The 24,300-nt window shown below is 44.8% G+C and overlaps 1 protein-coding gene and 2 long non-coding RNA genes across 3 annotated transcripts in view; 1 reads left to right on the forward strand and 2 right to left on the reverse strand.

The window, feature by feature from the left end:
- Window positions 1–2,887: 2,887 nt before the first annotated feature.
- The window catches only part of LOC122463553, a 30,012-nt gene continuing 8,599 nt past the window's right edge, over window positions 2,888–24,300 (reverse strand). Inside the window, exons 2-3 of the long non-coding RNA XR_006287024.1 lie at window positions 16,213–16,215; window positions 2,888–2,950 (exon numbers count right to left, since the gene is read on the reverse strand). This is a non-coding gene — a long non-coding RNA (uncharacterized LOC122463553). The remainder of the gene's footprint in view (window positions 2,951–16,212; window positions 16,216–24,300) is intronic.
- On the forward strand, window positions 4,212–12,595 carry LOC102931305 (nicotinamide N-methyltransferase). The gene is made up of 3 exons (XM_007060491.4): window positions 4,212–4,430; window positions 6,774–6,981; window positions 11,244–12,595. Exons 1-3 carry the CDS (start codon window positions 4,244–4,246, stop codon window positions 11,668–11,670), a joined length of 822 nt encoding a protein of 273 aa, XP_007060553.3. The 5' UTR covers window positions 4,212–4,243; the 3' UTR covers window positions 11,671–12,595.
- LOC114019634 lies at window positions 16,811–22,736 on the reverse strand. The gene is made up of 2 exons (XR_003564659.3): window positions 21,323–22,736; window positions 16,811–17,253 (listed from the first exon to the last, which is right to left on the reverse strand). It is a non-coding gene; the product is annotated as an uncharacterized LOC114019634 (long non-coding RNA).

Here is a 24,300-nt window from a genome sequence, read left to right on the forward strand (position 1 = left end):
TTCAGAGTCTCTTTAAGGTCCCCAATGGGGCTCAGCATCAAAGTCCTGTGGAGGCCGGAAGCTGTTGGCAGAGAATGGCGGGGTATCCAAACTGAAACATTTATAGGGAAAGCATTAAGCTGAGATGCTAAAGCAACCTTACCTAGTTCAAGATATTGTTACAAATCCTTGCTAAAAAGTTTGCTAGGGTTCAGAATGCATCAGCAACCTTGGCATGAGTTCTGAGCAAAATTTGGCATTAAAGGTTGGGCTTAGTTTCACTTGGAGATTTGGCATTTGTTAAAACCTGATCCACAAACCAAAAATAAAAAAGGTCCCCCAAAGACCCTGAAAATAGACATCACTCCAGTAAGCAATTTGTTCTCTAATACTCACAGTTAGGAAGTTTTTCCTAATGTCTAGCCTAAATCTCTCTTGATGCAATTTAATCCCATTGCGTCTTGTACTGTCCTCAGTGGATAAGGAGAACAATGGATCATTCTCCTCTTTATAACAACCTTTTATGTACTTGAAGACATCATGTCCGCCCCACACTCAGTCTTCTCTTCTCCAGACTGAACAAACCCAATTGTTTTAATCTTTTCTGGACCTTTAATTCTTTTTGTTGCTCTCCTCTGGATTTTCTCCTATTTGTCCAAATCTTGCTCAAGGCATGATGCCCACAACTGGACACAAGTACTCCAGCTGAGGCCTTATCATTGCTGAGTAGAGTCAATGTTAATTTGATTCTTTGCTTTGAAACACACATTTCCAGAAGTGTTTTGTTTTGGGCGAACTTCATCCTGTGCAGAAGAACACCCCAAAACCTTAGTGTGAAGCTTATATCCTGTGATCTCCCCTCTTTACAGGAGTGAATTCTGTCATTTAGAATCCATGGGTAGGAAATTCAAATTGTCAGGTCTGTTTAGAATGAGTCAAAAGATCATTGTCATTCGAATTCAACAGGCCTGTACAAAATGGCTTCCAGGTTTGACCAATATTGTATTGAGCTGTCAATGGGTCAGACTGTGGAACACTTTCTGCATGAGAGAAATACAGTAGGTTCATAGTGGGATCCAGGATCGGCCCCTTAATTTCATCTAGTGGGAGCAATCCTGGAGTGTTATTTGGTCCCAGCCCCATGGGACAGAGCTTAGCTAGACAACAGACTGACCATACTATGTTTAATCCATCTCATTGTGTGAGCCATAAAACACAAAGTGCACTTATATATTGGTCTATCTAAATATTTCATGGGCTTTGGCCCTGAACTCTTGGATTCTCAAGGTGTTGTACTCCCGACTTTCTCTGAGATGCTGCTGAGCGGGATGCTCTAGCCTGGTGTGTTGGGATGGACTGGAATTACTGATAAGAATTTGAACAGCACACAGTCTTGGGGATGAGCGGTGAGGCTACACCTTCATACACAAGCAACAGGTCTTGTGAGAACATGCACCTGAGCCCGGAAGTCCAGCTCTGCACGTGAATCTCCCCAAAGTTTGGGCATGTTTGGCTCTGATGGATCATAATACAATTCAGAGCCAGATGCAAAGCTCAGATTTCGACCCGGACTTTGGTAAAATTCAGGATTATTTGGGTCCAGAGTTTTGTTCGGGGCTTCTTTTCTGAACTACAATAGAAATTCTTGAGCTGCCAGTAAACAGGAGAGTTCAATGTAGTTGAGTATTAGCAAAAAACATTCATCGTCTAACTACAGTGTATTCTCCCTACCATTTACTTTCGGATAGGAAACCAGAATGAAAATGCTCTGGATCAGCTCTCTGATTTTGGTGGGAGAGCATAATTTAAATAATATAAGCAGCACAAAATCTGCCTTGAGAGTGGACCCACTATTGCTTCCACATGTAATAAACAATGAATAACTTATGCTGAGCTAGCTCTTTTCAACCCCATAAATTTTGATAAATACTGGTAGGGCACTGTAAAAAGGCATCTGCATACATACTACACCCAGCAGGGGGAGATATAGGATGGCCAACCTATTTTGACTGCTGCTAACCACATTCTCTGCAGCCCTTTGTCCTGAGAAGCCACAGTAAGACAGTTCAGGGCATGGCGTAAGGCTGTGGTTCTGGTGTCTGCGTACCGTCTGTGTACAGCTCCTGGGCACTGCAATCACGTGCTGCCTATCCCTGACCTGCAGCAGGGCATGTAAGGTGGCTCTTCACATTGCATTGGGCAGATCTTGAAGTTCTCATTTGAATGAGGCTCAAGCAAGCCTAAGTGGCAACCTCAATTTTTAGCCTGTTACATCACATGTATTTGGACTCGGGTGACCAGATGTCCCGATTTTATAGGGACAGTCCCGATATTTGGGGCTTTGTCTTATATAGGTGCCAATTACCCCCCAGCCCCGTCCCGATTTTTCACCCTTGCTATCTGGTCACCCTAATTTGGACTGTTGTATCTATTGATCATTGTCACAATAGCCCTTTCACATGAGACTCTCAAAGCACTTTACGGACATCCCTGTGTGTGGGGAATGCTGTATATGGGGTCCTTCCTTGCATTTTACCTCTCATGGGAAATGGCCTTCTTGAAACTCTTAAGAAAAGTATCAGAGTAGCCGCCGTGTTAGTCTGCATTCGCAAAAAGAAAAGGAGGAATTGTGGCACCTTAGAGACGAACAAATTTATCTGAGCATAAGCTTTCGTGAGCTACAGCTCACCCCATTGGATGCATAAAGTGGAAAATACAGTGGGGAGATTTATATACATAGAGAACATGAAACAATGGGTGTTACCATACACACTGTAACCAGAGTGATCACTTAAGGTGAGCTATTACCAGCAGGAGAGCAGGGGCGGGGGGGGGGGGGGGAACCTTTTATAGTGATAATCAAGGTGGGCCATTTCCACCAGTTGACAAGAATGTCTGAGGAACAGTGGGGGGGTGGAGGGGGGGAATAAACATGGGGAAATACTTTACTTTGTGTAATGACCCACCCATTCTCTATTCAAGCCTAAGTTAATTGTATCCAGTTTGCAAATTAATTCCAATTCAGCAGTCTCTCGCTGGAGTCTGGTTTTGAAGTTTTTTTGTTGAAGAATTGCAACTTTTACGTCTGTAATCGAGTGCCCAAAGAGATTGAAGTGTTCTCCTACTGGTTTTTGAATGCTATGATTCCTGTTGTCAGATTTGTGTCCATTTATTCTTTTGCATAGAGACTGTCCAGTTTGACCAATGTACATGGCAGAGGGGCATTGCTGGCACATGATGGCATATATCACATTGGTAGACGTGCAGGTGAATGAGCCTCTGATAGTGTGGCTGATGTGATTAGGCCCTATGATGGTGTCCCCTGAATAGACATGTGGAAGAAAAGTAGAGGAGAAATCCTCAAGCTTGCTAGACTCAGCCTCTACCCATCCAACTTCATCGTCCATCCCCTGCTGCTGTATGTCCTGAGAAGCTGGGATTGTTTATTCCAAATCAGACAATATTAAAGGGGAGACCCTGATTGATATCTGCACCAGCCCCACCATACACCAGCAAAACCTTCAAAGTGATCATTGCCAGAGACTAGATGGACCAGAAACCCCAGGAGTGCAGAAATGGCTGCAGAATGAGCTGGGAGCGTTTGACTGAGCTCCAGATCTGGACCAGACCAGACCAGAACCGGACCAGATCATCTGAGCTCAGGACCAGATCATCATCCCATGGCTAGTATAGACATAGCCTCAGACGAGGGTGACCATATGTCCTGTTTTGGCTGGGACAGTTGCTTTTTTAAGCCCTGTCCCAACTGTCCCCACTTTTTTTTGGCCAAACTGGGCATTTGTACCATATGTTCTTGCCAACTGATGATCAGCAAAAGGGACCAGTTTGGCCAAAAAAAGTGGGGGGCGACCCCTAGCAGGGCATGGAGGAACGTGCTGGTGGAGGTAGGAGAGCGGCAACACCAGCCCTGAGTGGAAGGGAGGGAAGGCTGAGGAGAGCAGCTTGGGCTGGGCCAGCCCCATGCGGGTGGGTGGCAGGGGGCTTCAGGCTAGCCCCGTGCAGACCGGCCCCACACAGTGTCCCATTTTCCCATTGGGAAAATGTGGTCACGACACACTTTCTTCCCCATATAGTCTTTTCTGCTGCTTCTTCTTTTGATTCTGCAGACTGAGAAAATCTTGCAGATCCTGTGGGATCTCTCAGCCTGAAAAATTTCCCAGTCTGAAGTGAAAGTGAAATTTGCAAGTACAAGGAGGGGGTTAAAGTATCAACAGGAAGAGCTATCAGTCTCCATTCGGAACAAATGCAGAGCAGAGGTTGTTTGTGCAAGATGGAATCTCCAGCTAGTTTCACAGGGGGAGAAGCTTACCAGAAAGATTTTAATCCTGCAGTGTATTTGAAGACCTATTATTCCTTTGGTTCCAGTCATTGCCAAGGGAATGAAATTCTGGAATTAAATCTGAGAAGCCTGTTTAAGATATTCATTTCAGGTGAGTATAGTGTCCTGCGGGTATAGTGCACTAGGATTGAGAAGTTCTCAGCTTTTCCTTTGTCCTGTGATCACATGCTCGTTTAATAATGCTGTCTGTGACGGGAAACAACAAGGCTCTATAAGGGTAGCAAGGCTTTTAGGACAGGAGTCTTGTCTTCATACTCATGGCATGCACATAATAAATAATATTGAGAGCATTTCTAATTATAACTAGCAGCTGTAGAGGCCATGATGGTTCAGTATGATGTGGGGTTTTGTATGTCACACACACTAGTCTCTCGAGCTACATACTCACACTAAGCCACTGAAAGTATTTCCGAGTAAGTCAGCCCCTTCATTTCCTAAGTGTTGCAGCTAGTTTTAGCTACTCAATTTTCCCCTTTAAAATCCATACATCAGTGGCAATCTCAATTCTGGAGAGGTCGAGGGCTGGAATAATGCATTGGAGGAGCTGTGGGTCAGGACTGAGGGGTATTGGCAGAGCTGGGGTTGGAGGAGACCTAGAACAGAGAAAAGTGGGGACTGTGAGTCAGGACTGAAGAGCGTCTGCAGCGCTGTGTATAGTGAAGTTTGGGATTAGAATAACAAGCGTATGAGATGCATTAGCAAAGCTGAGGAGTACTTGTGGCACCTTAGAGACTAACCAATTTATTTGAGCATGAGCTTTCGTGAGCTACAGCTCACTTCATCGGAACATTAGCAAAGCTGTGTGTGGTAGAGCCCAGGAGGGGAAGAGCGAGTGGGAGTTGCAGTTCAAGAATGAGATGCAATGGCAGAATCGAGGGTGAGGCCCAAGGCTGGAATGGCAGACTCAGGTTGGGGGACCCTGATTAGGGAGCCATCTGTGTCATCAACCCCAGACTCTCATGAGAATTAAAATCACTGACTCAGATGGACTTCAAATTGCAACTACTGAAAGGAGCAGGTGACCTGGTTCCCTGCATCCTATTATGATCAATGTTGCAATCTGGAACTATCCTCACTGTTGTACAAGCTGTTAAACCCTTTAATATCACAGGAATTAAAAAAAAATCCCCCCTCTTCATAAATTAATCTGATTTCTTTCCTGCTATGTGTTATGAGAAGTAACAGATGTTGCCAGCTGGATTCTAAACCTGGAAATGGACTAGGGGTTACTGATGTTACTACAAACCCTGGAGAACTTCTCCGTGGCATCTCATAGCATGTGACTGGGCTCACTGCTAAGCAGTTTATAACCAGGGTATTCTGGGTTAGTCTTTCCACTGCTGGTTCCCTACTCTGGTTTTCTAGCAACACTTTTAAAGCATGTTGAGGATCATGGTATCAGAACACCTATGATAATGAGCGTCTATAGAATGATTATTGTGATGGTATAGAGAGTCCCCAGCTGAGATCGGGACCCTGGTGTGCTGAGCGCTGTACAAGTACAGAGGAAGTCCTTACCCTAGAGAGTTCTGAGACTGAAGTTAGTTCCTTATTCATGGTTCCTAGACCTTTATTCAAAGGGCAAAATTATTTAAAATATATTTATCAATGTGATTGAATTGATAAAATGTGAAAGATAATGAGCTGATTATTCAATTACGAATGAAGTAAGGAGCTGGGTTTTGACGGGCCAAACATGACAAAATCAGTCTTGGGTCACCCCGACTGACACATCCCCGCCACTGTCAGACTCTTCTGAAGGAACTGAGGCATGCCGCTGGCTGACCTGAAGTTTTGTTACTGTGCAATGCTCTGCCTCATGTCACACTGCCAATCCACTTATTTGGTCATTCAATTAATAAATAATTAAGTAATTAGTCATTTACATTTTTATCACATTCAATCACATACATTTGATAAAATTTCTAAAATTTTAGAAATTTAGAAATTTTACATTGACATATTTTTAAATAATTTTGGAGGTTAAATAAACAACTGGGAACAGTGGATAGGATGCTGGTACCACAGACAAGGAATTGGGAATAAGGAACCAACTTCAGCCTAGGCAGAGAGTTCATAATCTAAATAGACAAGATGTACAAAGGCAGGATTGTTATTCCCACTTAACACATGAAGGACTGAGGCTCAGAGAGATTAAGTGACTCACCAAAGTCACACGGCGAGTCTGTGGCAGATTTCATTAGTCCTAGGCAAAGGCCCTAACCAGAACACACCTCCTTAGGTGTTGAGGCTGTTGCTGGAGGAGTGTTCCATCCTACATACTATTCGCATGAAGCATCAAAGAAGCAAATGAAAACCAAACAAACAAAAAGCCCGCCTCAAAAAAACCCCAACCAGCACTGAGTACAACTTCTCCGTCTTATGGGTCATGCAATGCACCAATGTAACTTTGTTCCCTGCCGTTCCCAACCAGGTGGGTTGAAAGGCGACACCCTGATTGACATCGGCAGCGGCCCCACCATTTATCAGCTCCTTTCCGCCTGCGAGAACTTTAAGGAGATCATCGCTTCGGACTATACAGACCAGAACCGCCAGGAACTGGAGAAATGGCTGAAGAATGAGCCAGGAGCATTTGACTGGACTCCAGTGGTGAAATACGTGTGTGAGCTGGAAGGAGACAGGTAAGGAAGGGTGACCTGGCTACTGATGATCCAGTCAGAGGAAACATGTCTTGTCACTGAAATGAACCCCTGCAGCGGAGGGGACCTCTTCCTAGAGTGTGATGCGAAAACACAATGACAAACTGAGTAGGACACCCAAAGGCTGACATATGACAGACGCAGGGGAGGCTCAAGAAATGGGAATCCACTGGAAGCGCTCGCTCCTGGATCCAACTGCCATGTTTGGAAGCTGCCAGCTGAACCCTATAGGTCATGTGTCACTATTATTATTAGTTATACTTATTATGATACTGTCTTTATTACCATAGCACCCACGAGCCATAGCCACATAGTGGCTGGAACGAAGGGTGCTGGGGATGCTGCAGCACCCCCCTGGATTGAAGTGGTTTCCATCACATACAGGGTTTACAGTTTGGGTTAATGGCTCTCAGCACCCCCACTGTACAAATTGTTCCAGCTCCCCTGCGTTGTAGTAATACAAATAATAAATAATAATACATTGGCTGAAGTGAAGTAGTGTGTAAGTGTTTTAGGGTCAGGGCCTAGGGTTTACCTCTGTGTTGTGTAAAATTTTTGATTAGAATAGTGCTGCAAACAGAATAACAATCCTCTCTTTTCAGCCTTTATTATAAAACAACTCAGAAGTATGATCCTGTCACACATTCTCTGTAGCTGCTATCAGGAAAGCCTCCCATACCTCTCACAGAGCGCTGAAGCCTGTATGCTTCTCAAACTTAACTAATTTTTTTTTTAACTAATTGCAGCTGGTTGGAAAACAAACAAAAAACCATGGACATCTTTGTGTAACTTCCCCCATCATTTTCCATCAACGTTTGGTTTGGACATTTTTCTGACCAGCTCTGCACATTTTCCCAGGTGACTAGTTTTTTGGGTGCATTAAATGAGATGCTGTAAAAAAGGCCCAAATCTAGTATGTCCTAAGCACTTCCCATGTGACAATCAGGCTCCCTTTAAGGTAGCTCAAGTTGGACACCCAAAAAGAGTCTCCCAAAATCACTAGTCACTTTTGAAAATTTAGAACATACATTTTCTTTGTGCATAGAATTTGTCATTTTTCCTTTCATGATTGGTGACCTTAATAATAATTCTCAGGACAAAATTTCATGTTGAAACCCCTCTATTTCAAAAGGATCCGCCTTAGGGAGACTTTTATAGGTAACATGATGTGTTACGCACATAGGTGCTGGAAATAAGGGGGCTGCAGTACCCCCAGGCTTCAAGTTGATTGCATTATATACAGGGTTTACAATTTGGTTCAATGGCTGTCAGCACTCCCACTATAAAAATTGTTCCAGCACGCCTGCATAGCCATGGACAAGGACCCCCTTGTGTTAGGTGCTGTACAAACATACAGCAAAAAGAAGGTCCCCGCCCCAGAGAGCTTACCAACTAAATTTCACACTATTGTACTGAAATAACTATTCTAATATGTACTAATACTTCACAGTTCTCAGTCACCTTCCATCTCATAAGAACATAAGAATGGTCATATCAGGTCAGACCAATGGTCCATCTAGCCTAGTATCCTGTCTTCCAACAGTGGCCAATGCCAGATTCTTCAAAGGGAATGAACAGAACAGGGCAATTATCAAGTGATCCATTCCCTGTTGTCCGGTCCCAGCATCTGGCAGTCAGAGGCTTAGGGACATCAGAGGATGGGATTGTGTCCCTGACCATCTTGGCCAATAACCATTGATGGACCTATCCTCAATGAACTTACCTAATGCTATTTGAACCCAGCTATACTTTTGGCCTTCACAATATCCCCTGGCAACGAGTTCCAGAGGTTGACTGTGAGTTTTAAAAACATACATGAATTTAGCTTCCTAACAACTCTGGAAGGTGAAATACCATGGTGATGGGCATAGCATAAATACCTAGGTAGACAGATAAGGGGACAATGTCGGTGAGGTAAATGTTTTTTATTGGATCAAGTTATTGGATGGAAGTTGGTCTAATAAAAGATATTACCTCACCCACCTTGTATCTTTAATATCTTGTGACCAACATGGCTACAACTACACTGCTGAGACAGATAAGGAAGCATTTTTATCTCCATTTTAAAGATGGGGAGACTAAGGTGCAGAGAAGGGAAGTAACATGCCCAAGATCACACAGGAAGTCAGTGGCAGTGGTTAAAACGCGGGTCTTTGTTTTGACTACATGACCACTGCTCCCACCGTAGATGGCAAGGACTCAGTGTATGTCTTTCAAAAGCATATGTGGAAGGATTTGAAACCTGAATCCAAAGTCATATTGAAATGACCAACCAGGACACAGACCTTTACTAAATTCCCTAGTTCTGGTAATAAGGTTTCTATATGCATCACCTTTGCTGTGCCATGCCACAGTCTCTCCTTACTTGGTAATTTCCAGGCTTGTAGTTCTGGGCATTACCCCTCCCAGGACATTCATTCAGTGGAGTGCAAGTAGTTACTGCCAACTGTGTAAGCGCAGCTATACAAACACCGATCCCACTCCTGCTTCTCTCAATTCGCCCTTTTTCCGCTCTGGTTGAATACGGTTCAGTCATTGTAACCTGCTACTTGGCCAGTGCAGAGAACGTGGATGCCTCTCACTTTTTAGTTTCCTGTGGGGTTATATGTTTAAACAGGACATTGAAACCTGGAAAACCAGACAAATTGTATTTCCCAATAGCGTGTAAATGTCTGTAAAATTCCACTCTGGGCCAGCAGGGGCCTCTCATGGGACCTTGTTGAGAGCTTGTCTAGAATAAAAAATTCTAGTTAGTCTGAAGAGGAAGGTCCTTGGAACAGGGCTCTTGTCTATACACGGGTCTGCAAAGGGCCATGGTGTGAATGAGCTAACACAATTGATAAATGATAAAACAACAGTTGTATCTAGACAGAGCAGCTGTCTCTGTGTGTGGCAGTGATAGTGTTTCAGTCTGCTGTGGGGCTTTGTGTTTCAGAGACTTGCTATCTAATCTCTCTCCAGAGCTAAACATCCACAGAAAGCTCGGACAAAATATTTCCAAGTACATCAGACCTTATGTTTTCAGAGGGCGGTGAATAGTTTTAGCTACTTGATTTTAATTGAAATTCACACCAGTGGCAGTCTCAGTTCAGGAGAGGTGCTGGGCTGGAAGAGCAAGGGGTGCTGTAGGTTAGGACTGAGGGGCATCAGCAGAGCTGTGTATCTGTGTGTAGGAGGAGCAGAACTGGAATAGTAAAGGGTGGAGGCTTTGGGTCAGGAAGGAGTGAGGGGCACCAGCAGAGAGCTGGGTAGAACTGAAATAGCAGGCCAGGCAAAGGACCAGCTGTTCAGAGATGAGATGCATTGGCAGCATAGGGTTGAAGGGGGCAGGACTGGCAGATCAAGGGTCAGGGAATGCTGGTCTGAATAGAGGTGCATTGGCAAAGCTGGAGGGGTGGGCAGAGCCCAGGACTGAAACAGCAGGGGAGCGATTCAGGCAGAGCTGTTGAAGGATGCAGCCCAGGACTGGAATGGCAGGGGGTTGGGGGAAGAAGGGCTGCAGATTAGAGGCAAGAGTCTCTGTTTATCTGGGAACTCATACAGCCCCCATTGCCAGAGCCTGAGAGACTCTCTATTTTTATTAATGCATTGACTCTCAACACCCTTGTGACCTTACCCCCATTATCCAGAGAGGGAACTGAAGCACAGCGAGACTATGTGACTTATTCACAGCCACTCAGAAGGATCTGTGGCAGAGCACAGAACTGAATGCAGATCTCCAGGGTTCTAGATTAGCATGCTAACCACTGGAACCTCCTTCTCCCTTGCATAGATCAGAAGCACAGAAGGTGTTGATGCAAAGAGAAAATGCTGAGCTGTCCAAAGCTCCCCATGCTCCTGGATCAGTAGGAATGGAGAGTCACACCAATGTCTTTTCTTGCTGCATTGCTCTGCAGTTTGACAATTGTGAAATGCCTAGCACCCAGGGAAAGTTTCCTCCTAACTCCAGCTAGTCAAGGGTTGGCTTATGCCCTGAAGCAGGAGGGTTTATAGCCTTTCCAGGGCTTGGTTATGGTTAATCCCTACTGTAATGTAACTGGCTATTATCCTTTTGTCTAATTCTTGGCCTCAGTGGTGTCTTGTGACAATGAGTTCCACTGGTTAATTGCATGCTGTGTGGAAAAAAGTCCCCTCTTATTAGTTTTAAATGTGCTGCCTTTTGATTCCATTGAACATCGCCTTGCTGAGATCTGATGGACAGACTGATAATCATGCAATGATACACAATATAACATTTCTTGCAGGGAAAAGTGGGCTGAGAAGGAAGAGAAGTTGAGAAAGAAAGTCAAGCAGGTTCTGAAATGCGATGTGTCCCAATCCAACATCTTGGCCCCTGTGTCTCTGCCCCAGGCCGACTGCCTGCTCTCCACACTGTGCTTGGAAGCTGCTTGCAAAGACCTGAACAGCTATCGTGCAGCACTGAAGAACATCAGTTCTCTGTTAAAGCCAGGGGGCCACTTGGTGATGGTGACAGTCCTGAAAGAAACCTACTACATGGTAGGCCAGCGCAGGTTCTCCTGCCTCTACCTGGAGTGGGAGTCGGTGGAGGAAGCCCTGAGAGAGGCCGGGTATGACGTACAGTGTGTTGAGGTGACTCCAAACTGTTCTGAAAGCGCATTTTCAGATTTTGAGGCTGTGCTGAGTCTGGTTGCGTGCAAGCGGCCTGCTTAGTCCTGCTGAAAATGAGCAGGAAAGAGCCTTGGCGCAAGGGAAAGGGCAGGGCTGGCCTTAGGGAGAAAGGCACCCGGGGCAAACTTGTATTTTGGCTCTGTGGCGGGCAGGGAGCACAGGGAGCTGGGGTGGGGGCTTCTCAGAGCCAAAGCTGGGTCTGATTTTGCATTGGCATGTGCATTAATCAAAGAACATAGAATTGAGAGATGAGACATGTGACCCAAGGACCCCTTGATGCCAACTGGTAGAGGGCCCCGGGGTACATAGGGGTACACGGATCTCCTGGGTTCATCAAAAGGGGTCATGTAATGAAAGCCTGTGTCACACTGATCATCATAATCATTGCAAGATGCATGTATGGAAAACATGTGAATAGTTATGGATATATAGTAAAAATTATGTTCCCTAGGACTCTGAGTAAAGGCAGGCCCCCAGGTGATCCACATACCTCTGTCATGCAAGACAGAGATGCGTATGTCACTCTGGCTCACCACGTGCAAACTGAGTATTGTGTGGTTCCCAAAGGACACCCATTTACAGTCTGAGCAAAATTCTAATCAATAGATTGCAGGGGCTTCAGGAAAAAAATAAGCCAACAGGAGTTATCTTGTTTAGGAGTAAGGTAATGAACTTTTGAAACTATATCTGGGGTGTAGATGAACCTCCAGTTATTCCTTCAAACTGTGAGGACTGCCAGTAGGATTGATTTTATGAGAAAGGATCACAGCTAAACTGGTTGAAAATGCTGAGAAAAGGACGTGAGGTAAGCTATCTCGTAGAAGATAGCGGAACGCCTTGTTGGGTAAGTGTCGGCTCTAGAAAGCATGTTATGATTTTGTTTTATACGTAACCATTGCTTTGCAATATCCTCACTTTCTGTCCTTGAATCTGTTTGGATAATAAACTTATTCCTGTTTTCACGATATGTATATATTGAAGTTCTGTGTGTTGAGCTGAGTGGTGATCCTGAGCTGAATCTTGCAAGCTGGTGTGTGCTTTTCCTTTAGGGAGTAGCAGCTCTCAGAGTTCTGTAAATGTGTAGTGGAACATGGGCTGGGCGTGCCAGAGGCCATTCCAAGAATTCAGGGGGAAGGTATGTGCCTATCGGTAATCTGTACCGAGAAAGCGAGACCTACGAAGGGCAGGAAGGTAGTTCTTGTGCTGCCGGAGGCTAGTGGTTTCAGGTTGCGGGCATAGACAAGACTTCCTCTCACTGAGGGCAGGTAGTGGCAAGGAGCCTGAAAACCTTGGGTCCCCGAAGAAAGTGTCACAATACAAGCACCAGCTATCCCATTCCTCCAGCCCCCACAGCCAATCCTGGGCTGCTCTCTAGAGTACGGTTTCCCATGCTGTGTCCAGTCCAGGTTTAAATGTCTCAAGTGACAGAGTTCACAGCTAGAGCCGGGTGAAAATTTTTGGCCAAAATTGTTTTTGGTGAAATATACAGATTTGGGGATACCAAAAATGTCACAAATATGTGTTGGTTTCACTGAATTGTTTTGATCGAAAAAACAAAATATCTGGGAAAGCTGAAATGTTTGACTTATTCCAACCCTGGAATACTTTGAAAATGAAAAGTTTTAATTTTTTGTGTCAAAATGACTTTTCAATTTATTTTAAAAATACAGAAATGTAAAAACAAAACAACAACAACAACAAAACTCAAAATCTAGAGAAAACAGTTTCCTATAGAACTAGATATTTCATTTGACCCAAAATGAATTTTCTTTTACTTTTAGATTCACCAAAAAATAAAAAAAAACATTTTTTTCAGGTCCACCCAAACAAATGTATGTTTGTTTTTTAAAATTCAGCATGGCCAGCAAACCCCAAAATTCATTATTTGGAATTGGGATTCTAACAGAAAGTAGGCAGCCAATGCCAACCCTTTGAGCAAAGCCTTGAACGGAGCCGGTTGGCTATTTCCATTGGTGGCCACAGGTGATCTGAGACAAGCTACCTAGCAAGGGGATTATCCCTGGCAGCTGAGCAATAGTGCTCTGCAATGCCATGAAGGAGAGACTTAGATTTGGTTTGAGCAGACCTAGAAAGCGTTTCAGGGCATGGCAAAGAGCACTGGTCTGGGGATGTCCAAGATGAGGATCAGCAAAAAGTAGATTGTCTGGGCTCAAAATCACTGCTTAATCCAGGCTCCAAGATTCATCTGACTTTTATTAATTCATCCTGAACAAATACTTCTGTAACCAGAGGGGGAGGCAGGTGACTCCCTGCAGCTTCTCATTGTCTTTACAGGTCTCTCACCCAAGTACAGAGCTGGCCCCGCTCTGCTTAATTTATGAGACCTCAGGAGGTCACAATCTATCACAGCTCAGCTGCACTCAATGTTTAAAGTGTGTGTGGAGGGGGCTCAAGGGTCACAAACCCAACCAAAAACTGAAATCAACCTGGGGATGCCCTCTAAGTACTGCTGCTTGCAGATGATGATAGATAGAACCCCCACCCTCACACATTCTTTCCATAGGGCTTTAAGCCCTGGCTGCCAGTCTAAGCAGTTGTTGACACCAGAGATGCGAATAGCTTCAGAAAAGGCTGAAGGGAGGCCCTTTCTCTCCAATCAAAAGCAGATTGTTCTTTCCAAGTTACAATTGCTAACTTGTGGGGAAAAAAACCCACCCCACCCTCTTGCGTGACACTCTCAAAGCCATGTCACCCGGTCTGGTGGAATCTGGAGAGAAACGATGGCTTTGTTTAGAATTAGTTGGACCAGGTCCACTGCGCTGGTGATGGCTGTACCCGCACATGGCTCCCATTAACTGGGCTGGGAGTCAGTTACAGGAAAGATGATTAGCCTGAAGGGAAACTGCTGTATTCAAAACAGCCTATGCCTCACTTTCTCCATCTGTGTAGGACTGTAGCCAGTAGGTTCAGGGATTGGGCAAAGGAGCATTAGTGCTGGGGAGATGAGCCAGACAGGCAACCCCGGGGTGTTTACTGGAGTTCTCTATCTATGGAAAAGGTAAAATGTGAGCAGCAGGCGGACAACCTTTCCCCATACATACATCCTCTCCCTCCTGCCGAAGTACTTAGAAAACAGTCCTGGAAACGCTGTGCACTAAGGCCTCCAGCCAGGAGGCCCTTGGCTTTGGACATTGCTGGTAACTGTACTGAGAATCCATCAAATGATTTCACGGAGGGGGGCCACTAAACAGCAGCAGCTTTTGGTTACTGTTGACCTAAGGCAGAGTCATACTAGGGTCCACTCCTGATCCCCAGAGTCAGCCAGTTGCCCACAAGGGGGCTTTTTCATTAGGTTAATTAGGCTTGTAAGGCAAGGAGCAGCCCCAAATGGTCCCAAGGGTCTGTGAAAATACTACACACATCCCTCCAGCCTGGGTAAATACCCTTTCAAAAGATTGCATGGGGGAGGCCCTTCCCAGACACACACATTACTGTAATTCGCAATGGCCTGAAAAGAAAGGAGAAGTAATGCGGACAGGGAGATTCTTCTGGGCAATATTTTCAGCTGAGTCAGGCCATTCCCACACAGACTAGGGCTCCTAGTTTCTAATTACCGTAACTCATGCTTCAGGAAAGAAAAGTACACATACTTCCTGGAGCTTAGGAAAGGGTGATTGCAACAGAGATACAGTTTCCCCACCTGAATGTTTGCCAAACAGCAGGGACTCCACATAATGTAGCTGCATCAAGTTGAGGTTGCAAAAAATGATAGTGTGTTTATTTCATTTTTACCTTTCTGAAAGGATGTGGGGCTTCCCCCCTAGCCCTCCCACAGCTGTTGCCTTTCTTGGGTGGAGCCCTGCCCCTGTCTCCCTTCTGACTTGGGTATTTCCAGGCTGAACAGTTCCTAGACTTCACTGTGTTATTTCCAGCAAATGACAGTCTAACTAAGCAGGCCTTTTTGGCTTCCGCCTCCGAGACTGCTAACCGTGTAACTTCCCACAGTTATAAATGACCACACAGCTCTTTCGAAACAAACACATTTATTCTTAAGGTAAGAGTATTACACATCAAACATTAAAAACACTAAAAGAACCTACATGCACGCTAATAAGCATGCCAGAGGTCACCTCCTCCCTCCCCCCATCACCCCAAGGGCTCTGGTTGATATCAGTCCTTCTAACCCTGCCCTAAGGAGTGGGACCCTCCATGAGCCAGAGGCCTTGTCCCTTTGCTGGATCAGAATGAAGGCCCCTCTGAATCAGCTTAAACACAGGCTATTTATTCAGAATAGAATTCAGAAATCAGAAAGACTCCTTTCTTTGTCTGTTGGGTCCCTGGAAAATCCAGCTGGAAGAAACGTGAATAGGTAATCAGCCAGACAATGGATTAGCCAGGGCAAAGCTTCAAAAGGGCTGATAACCGGAGGAAATATATTAGCCTACCCCCTCCTCCTAGAGAAGTTACACACAATCTCACAATAACACATAAGCAATTGCATTTTAATACAATGCACCCCAAATGTATTAAGCTTAAGGTTTGTCTAGGAAATTGCCACCTGTCACACCACAGCCATGGCCCTCTCCAACTGTGCTGATGTACCTCAGTCCAGTCCAATAGCACCCCCTGCCACTCCAATTCCTGGATGAATTGCGTGATGGTGGTTCGGAAATAAATAAGCAGTGATTAGGATGAGACCTACCAGACTCAGCCACCTGTGAACTATGAACCCAATTCATCTCCCACTGAAGCAAGTGGCAAGTCTCCTATCTGACTCTAAATCCAAAATCTAATGAAACTAACTGCCTGATTCAGTAAAGTGCGTAAACATGTGCTCAAGTCCCATTGAAGTTAATGGGGCTTAAAAACATTACTGAATCAGGGTCTAAGAGTGGATTTGAATTCATCTCTCCAGAGGTATCAGGCTAGTGCATTCAACCCTAATACCACCTACTTCCCCATTCCGCACCTTTACAAAGGAGGAAGCATCATAAAAGGGCATCTGTCCAGTGGCAGAGCAGGAAACAAATACGGGAGCCGTCGCTTACCATTCATGTCAACACTGTTGTAAAAAGTGGGCCTATAAATTTACCCTAGTTGTGAGCTCATCTGTGGGACAGTGGATAAAAATGGATAAAAGTTTAAGAAGCGTTCCAATAACCTAGATTCTTTGGGCCTGTATATTAATGCAACAGGGAACAAACTTGTAGGGAGACACTTGTATACAAATCCTTTTTTATTGTATCTTGTTACAATATATTTGCGTACCAGTAGAGAAGACCATGTTAATCTGGTTAATTCAAAAGCGCAAAGCAATTAATTATGAAGAAATGCTTCTAGAAGAACAGGATGGTGCTTGTGCATGATGCAGCTTCTGGCTGGCAGTCTCAGGGGTGCTGAGGACTCCCATCTTTGGCTTTTTGCGCCCAGCTGGCTCTTTGAGAAGGTAGGAGGGCTTGCGCTGGATACATGGCTATTGCCCAGCAAGTTTTTAGAAGGTGACGCTGTCTTCTATCACTTGGTGTTTCTCCCCACTACCACTATGACAATTACAATGATGAGGAAAATTACTCCTACGACGATCCCGATGATATTCAGCACGCGGGCAGTGCGAGAAGCTTGGGACGCTCGCTCCATGTCACCTGTCCCAGTGGCATTCTCTACCTGGAAGGGAAACACAGCCCACCTCACCCATCAAAACAGTTATTTAGATTCCAGGCTTATAAAACCCCACCCCAAAGGGCGCCCATCCAACGGTCCATGTGCCGTCAATATATACAAGGACACAGGAATTACAAAGAAACAATCAAAAAGCAGCTGCATGTCTGCCTCTCTCCTACCACATGTCATTTGATTAACTGTCACATGACCAACATAGCTTAAACACATAAGAACAGCCATACTGGGTCAGACCAATGGTCCATCTAGCTCGGTATCCTGTCTTCTGATAGTGGCAGGGGCCAGATGCTTCAGCGGGAAATAAACAGAACAGGGTAATTATCGAGTGATCCATCCCCTGTCGTCCACTCCCAGCTTCTGGCAGTCAGAGGTTTAGGGACACCCAGAGCATGGGATTGCATCCCTGACCATCTTGGCTACTAGCCATTGATGGACCTATCCTCCATGAACTTATCTAGTTCTTTTTTGAACCCAGTTGTACTTTTGGCATTTTACAACTTCCCCTTGCAATGAGTTCCACAAGTTAGTTGTGCGTTGTATGAAGAAGTACTTCCTCATATTTGTTTTAAACTTGCTGCCTATTAATTTCATTGGGTGACCCCTGATTCTTGTTTTATGTGTAAAGGAGTAAGTACCACTTCCCTATTCACCTTCTCCACAACCTTCATGATTTTATAGACCTCTATTATGTCCCCCCCTTAGTCAGCTCTTTTCTAAGCTTAACAGTCCCAGTCTTTTTAATCTCTCCTCAGATGGAAGCTGTTCCAGACCCCTAATTCTAACATATCTTTTTTGAGATGAGACAACCAGAACTGCACGCAGTATTCAAGGGGTAGGCGTATCCACCAGTCAGAAATCCTACCATTAGCTTGTTTCAGCCTTTGGACATACCCATTCATAGAGATGGGCTTTCCACCATGCCTCGAGGTTCAACAAATTCTGGGGGAATCCATTTATCCTAGGTACGTATCTGTCCCCATTACAATAGTAACAGAGCACCTCACAGTCACTAGTGAATTTATCCTCACAGCACCCCAGTGAGGTAAGGGAAGGTAGCTATGCCCATTTTACAGGTGGGGAAGTAAGTCACAGGGAGGCTAGCATCCTTGCCATCGGACCATCATGGGAGGAAGCTGAACACTCCACAGGAAAGGAGGCTAGGTTTCCAGATGGAGGTCAGTCACATGCAGGATGAGAGCTGGTCAAAATGTGGATGGAAAACATTAAAAAAAATTCATCAACATTCCTGTGACTTTTTGGGAGGTCTTTTTATTTTTAATCAGCTCTCTTCAGGATCTTCCTGTCATACCCTGTTTGCTGCATCACACAGTATGGAGGGGGTGATTAATTAAGTTGTCGGTTGGGGAGGAAGGGAGGGTGGAATAATACAAAGCAGAAATTCAATCATTCAGTCACCAAAAGGAAATAAAGGGTTAAGTGACTCTGGGTTTTTTATAAGTAAATTTGGCAGGCTTCAAGACTAAAGCCCTGATCCTGCCAAGACTTATTGCGTGCACATAGCTTTACACATCTGAGTAACCCCATGGACATCGGTAGAACTATTCATGTTCATAGTGTTAGGCCTGGGCAGAACTGGGGCTTAACACCCTGGCTCCACAGAACAAGCCTGCCTGGATAGAGCTGGGGAAGTACGATCGTAACACCATTTGTTTCACAAATTTTACTCCTCCTGTCTGTGACTGGCCTGCAAACAGACTGGCTGTTATTTCATTATTGGAAGTTACCAGGTGGGTAGTTTTGTGAATAACTTGTGGTGGCTTGCTCATCTGCAGGCAGCTCATTGAACGTTTGTGATATTCGGAACGTGATCTACCCATTTTCTAAAGAATTCAGAGCTTTTGAGGCCAGAAGGGACCACTCTGATCATTTAGTCTGAGCTCCTCTATAACACAGGCCAGAGAATTCACCCAGTCGTTCCTCATGTGGAGGACATTGCCCTTCTCAGTACACAAGGGAACACTATTGAGACCAATCACTTGTGGCAGAACTACAGCATGTCTCGTAGGAAGACGTGCAACGTCTATTTAAAGCCTCCAAAGATAGTGAATTTAGCACTTCCTTTGGTAAGTTGTTCCAGTGTTTAATTACCCTCACTGCGAAAAGACTGAGTCTTATTTCCTATTTGAATATTTCTAGCTGCAGCTTCCAGCCATTGAACCTTGTTCTGTCTCTTTCTGCTAGCCTAAAGATAGCCTTGATGTCAGATATCTTCTAGCTGTGTAAGTACTCAGGGAAGATTTTAAAAAATATTTAGGATTTCAATGGGAATAAGGTGTCTCGGTGCTTCTGAAAATCCCACTAGACGATTATCTGACTCTTTAGGTGCCTAAATATGTTTGAAAATCTGGCTTTTAGCAACGGTGAATGTATCACCTTGCTACAACATATGCTATGGAGTCATCACCAGTTTCAGGAGCTATGTACATATTTACTCCTTCCTCTGAAAATTAACATATGCAAAAAGAACTGTTGTTTCCATCACTGGAATTAAATAAGGAATAAGTTCTCTCCACTGAGGAAACCCAGGCATACAGAGAGACTGATTCTCCTGGGAAAGTGACCTTAGATTAGATATCAGGGAAAGGCCTTCTAAAGGCCCTTATTACTTGGAAAAGAATATGAGATCAAACCCAGCAAAATATTCTTAGCGCAGCTACGATGGCAGCTGATAAGGCCAAGCACGAGCCGTGAGGAAAGAGCAGAAAATATTGCCCCTCACCCTCCCTGACTTCTAACCTTTCAAATGCCTTTAACCCTCTTCCCCTCCCGTTTCCTCCTCAAATTCCACAGCCATCTGGTTTGTGTTCTTCCTCATGGGGAAGACCTCTCTCTGATGAGATAACCTTACTCCCTAGTCTGGTGGGAGAGGCTGCTGCCAGATTAAACCATGCTTCCTAGTGGGAAGCAGCAGATCTGGCTAGGCACCAATCACATGCCCCCTCTCCACTTGGCCTGTCACCAACCCTGTCACAGAATGGACACATGTTGGCACTGAAACCCAACCACACGTGTCCTCTTTGCTCAAAGAGGTTACATGGCTAATTAAAGTGGAGCCACACTCCTCACCAGAGTATCGGTGGTGGCCTGTGCTGTCGTCCCTGTGTATTTACTTCATCGATCAACAAGTCTCTTAGGGCAATGACAGCTTCAATACTCCGCTTGGTTATTGCTCAGAAGAAAATACATGTCAACTGGATATCTCAATAAAAGTGAAAAGAAAAAAGAAAAAAACACCTTTCACAGATAAAGGTTTCTAGTAGCCAAAGTTTCCTACTCAGCACATCAGCTCACTGACGGATTTGTCTATAAAATTCTAAATATCTTTGGGAGCTGGGGAAAAAACAGTACAAATTATTTGTATAGATGCAAAAATGCAATTCCTAATGAATCCTCATGAAAGAAGCTGTGCTGTCAGAGACTGATAGCCTCTGTTTATGCCCAGAATTGTCCCAGCACATACGCATAACTGTGAATCTGTTTACATGGTTAGTTGTGTGATGTGAGTACACAGAAAGGGGATTAAGTGTGCACTGATCACAATGAAACTCATGGCAGAATTTGATCACTCCAAGGCAAAGGTCCTCAGCTACTGTCCCCGGGAGGTGAAAATCCCCATCCTCAAGCTAACGGTCAGAACGCTGGACACAGAAGTCAGTGCTGCGTCTCTCCATTCACAAGGCACACAAACAGCCCACACTCCAGTGCTCACACGCATATCCTTCACATACACCCAACACCACCTACAAAGCAACAGTTCAAGAGAAATGTTGTCCCTTCCCAGTCAATTCACTTTTGGAAGCAACAATCCCCACACTTGCTTAAAGTAGCCCTAGAAAATCGCTAAAGGAAAATTGCACTATTCCCTATAACTTCTGGGAATAAAATCCAAACGTTTAAACACCTTTGCATTGAAAATTAGAGTTAGCGTCTCCAACTCTCTCTGTAACAGCCATTTTAAGACCACATTTGTAAATCAAAATTTGGAAATACACCGATGAAAAAATTAATAAACGTAAATAAATGCCAAACTTACTCTGAGAGAAAAGATGAGAGCAGCTATTCCAAGTGGAAGGCAGCAGCACAACAAGTTAAAGATAGACAGGGCCAGGTAAGTAGGGACATTTCTTTGAGCTGTCTCCATCTTCAGAAGCTGTCCTGTTTAAATTCTCTATTGCAGAAGCTAGGAAGGCTTTGAAGAATAGTAACACTGCTTCCTCTGTTAAAACTTGAAACGGGGGAGGGGGGAGTAACCAAGGGAAACATACTGCTGAGCAAAGCATGTACTTGCGTGCAAGGTTTACAGACTCCCTTCCCAATCCCATCCCATCAACTACTGGTTGAGTTTGTAACCAAGCTACTCACCTGTTTCAAATTAAATTTCTGTGATGAATCTAGCAGGATTTTCAGACTGGAATCCTGTTGGGGGGGGCATACAACTGGACTTCTAATAAACCCTTGATACTGTAAAACAGAACGCTGTTCTTGAGGAGTGGGCAATTCAGCTTCCAGCTGTCTTATGGTATAAAAAATAGAGCTGCTCAGAAAAACTTCAGCTCAGCCATTCTCCATCAGAGACAGCGGTGCCATCCAAAACTGAAACGCTTCTCAAAATGTCAATTTCACAGACCTTTCATTTTGGAGAAAAACTGGGGGAGGGAGGGGAAAGTTGTCCCATTTCAACATTTGTAGAACAAAATATTTTTAGCCTCCATTTCAATATTTTTTGGTTATTTTGTATTATAAAATAGATTATAATATAAATTGAAAAAGCCAAGAATTTTCTTTGGTGGAGAATTTCAAAGTTTGAATGAAAGCCAAATTTCAACACCGCAAAAGCCCTCTGCAAAACGGAATTTCCATCCTCCTCGCAGACCTAACAGCAAGTTATCTACTGGGACTTTTTCGTTTTCGTTTCTGGGTTACAACACCAATCATCACCTGTGGCTTGAACATTTCTTTTTCTTTGGGCGGAGGGGCACTTTGCAACCAGCTGGGAATTAACGGTTTCACCTCAGGCCTTCAGCTCAAGCAGCCGCGAGTTACTGTTTATATTACAGTAGCATCTAGAGGGTGCAACTGAGATCAGGGTCCACTGTGCTCCATGCTGCATAGACACATGGTGAGAGACAGTCCCTGCTCCAAAGAGCTTCCAATCTCAAAAGACAAGACAAAGGGAGGGAAGAAAGGAAATAGTATTGTCCTTGTTTTACAAAGGGGAAGCTGAGGTGGAGAGAGATTAAGGGACTTAACATGAAAATCTGTGGCAAAGCACATGCCAAATACAGATCTCCCGAGTCCCAGTCTAGTGCCCTACCCATAAAACCATTACTCCCCTCCCACTCAGTCATCATGCTTAAGTTATAACCCACCTCCTCCTTCAATTCCATTCTGCTGTAGACTATCCCCTATGCCCCGGAGGAGGAACAGAAGAGTTCCTCAACCACTTAACAGCAGGAAGAGAAAGGCAGTCAAGATGAGAACATCGTGTCTTGCTCATGCACCAGGACATGATTATGTTGCATGGTAGAGGCGCAACATTAAGACGTGGATGCTACCATGAGATGTCAAGAGATAGTAACTGTACTTTATAGGGGCTCCCGCTGACTCCATGTGGCAGCGAAGTGGCTCACCCTCAGGCTGGCAGGGGTGGAGTTTCGCACCTGTGGAGGTCAAGCTGGGTGTTGTGTTCATTGTGCGGCTGAGGTGGACGTATGTTTATATTAGAGAGGCAACAAGAGTCAAACTGCTCTTCCTCCCAGCTGACCCACGGACTCATGCTGGGCTAGCTAGGGAGAAAGAACATGCCTAACTCTGACATGTGTTGTGTCATTCACAGCACTCTGGGTGCCAGCCTCAACAGAACTGCTGCTGCATTATGGCACGTGTCCAAAGAAGGCTGACAAGTCCCATTGTCTTTTGGAAAGCAACAACAAATCCTACAAATACGACACCGCACCTGCATGCCCCCTACACTTCCTCAAGCCCTCAGAGAATTTACTACTTCACCTAACACCTCACTGGTTGGCTGCCCTCAGATCACACTTGGATATGGATTTCAGGGCATGCATAACCCGTGCAAGTGATCTTTGATCCCAACTCTGAATAAAAGCACACACAAGCTAGCATTGGCTTAAATGCCACTCTGACACGCCTTCTGCGCACAGAGGAGGGGGCAAAATGGGTTGCAGCTAAAACAGCGCTCAGAGGAAAATAACAGAGCAACCACTGCAGGAGGTACATAGGCATTGGGACTAATCCTACAGCCCTGGCTTTGGCAAGACTCCTGATTCATTTGCCCAAGGCTCTAGGAAGGGCTGTGGTCTTCTGAACTCAAGAAATTCCCTTGTGGGATTTGTTCTCTAGGACAACGTGAGGTGGAGTTTTCTGACATTGAACTAGGAGAACAGGGAAAGGACTGTGGAGATTTGTTGGGCTTGGAAGTTCTTCAGGCCCCTCTTTCCAGGGGCTTGGCTGGCTGCAGGATTCAGTGTCACAGGAACCAGCTAATGGCTGCTATACTCACATATTATATATTACAGTCTAGTTTAAATTTCCATAGCACCTTTTATCCCAAATTTCTCAAGAAACTGTAAGTGCTACGGACCTGAATTCTGGGCAGATGCCACTCCGTTACTGTGTTCACAATTTAAAAAACTGGGTTCCCCATTTCACCAACAAAATGCAGCGTCCTCTGGAGTGGAGCATAGTAGTCAGAACCCTGCACAATAGTGAAGGGAAGGGGAAATGTTGGCTAAGGATACTGGGGCAGATCTCTGCCTCCATGAAAGTGTCCATGAGACATACCAAGTCCATGCAGAGGAGACAGGACCTAGGTTTTTAAGACCTCCTCCCCTCCCACAAGAGAAGAATGAGTTTCAAGCAGGAGGAAACAACTTGTAAACAATGCAGCGAGCCCCTGTCTAAACTAGGGAGTTGCACTGGTGTAGCTACTGGTGGCTGAATAAAGCCTGAGGAACGTCTTTGTGATGGAATCTAAGGGAGTGCTTTGGC

This window comes from Chelonia mydas, chromosome 22 (genome assembly GCF_015237465.2).
Source record: "Chelonia mydas isolate rCheMyd1 chromosome 22, rCheMyd1.pri.v2, whole genome shotgun sequence".
Lineage (NCBI taxonomy): Eukaryota > Metazoa > Chordata > Testudines > Cheloniidae > Chelonia > Chelonia mydas.

Excerpts from the sequence above, each read along its gene's own strand:
- LOC102931305 (XM_007060491.4), top strand. The coding sequence starts at position 4,244 with ATGCAGAGCAGAGGTTGTTTGTGCAAGATGGAATCTCCAGCTAGTTTC. Across the intron at positions 4,431-6,773 it reads GTTTAAGATATTCATTTCAG|GTGGGTTGAAAGGCGACACC; the intron begins GTGAGTATAGTG and ends GTTCCCAACCAG. Across the intron at positions 6,982-11,243 it reads TGTGAGCTGGAAGGAGACAG|GGAAAAGTGGGCTGAGAAGG; the intron begins GTAAGGAAGGGT and ends CATTTCTTGCAG.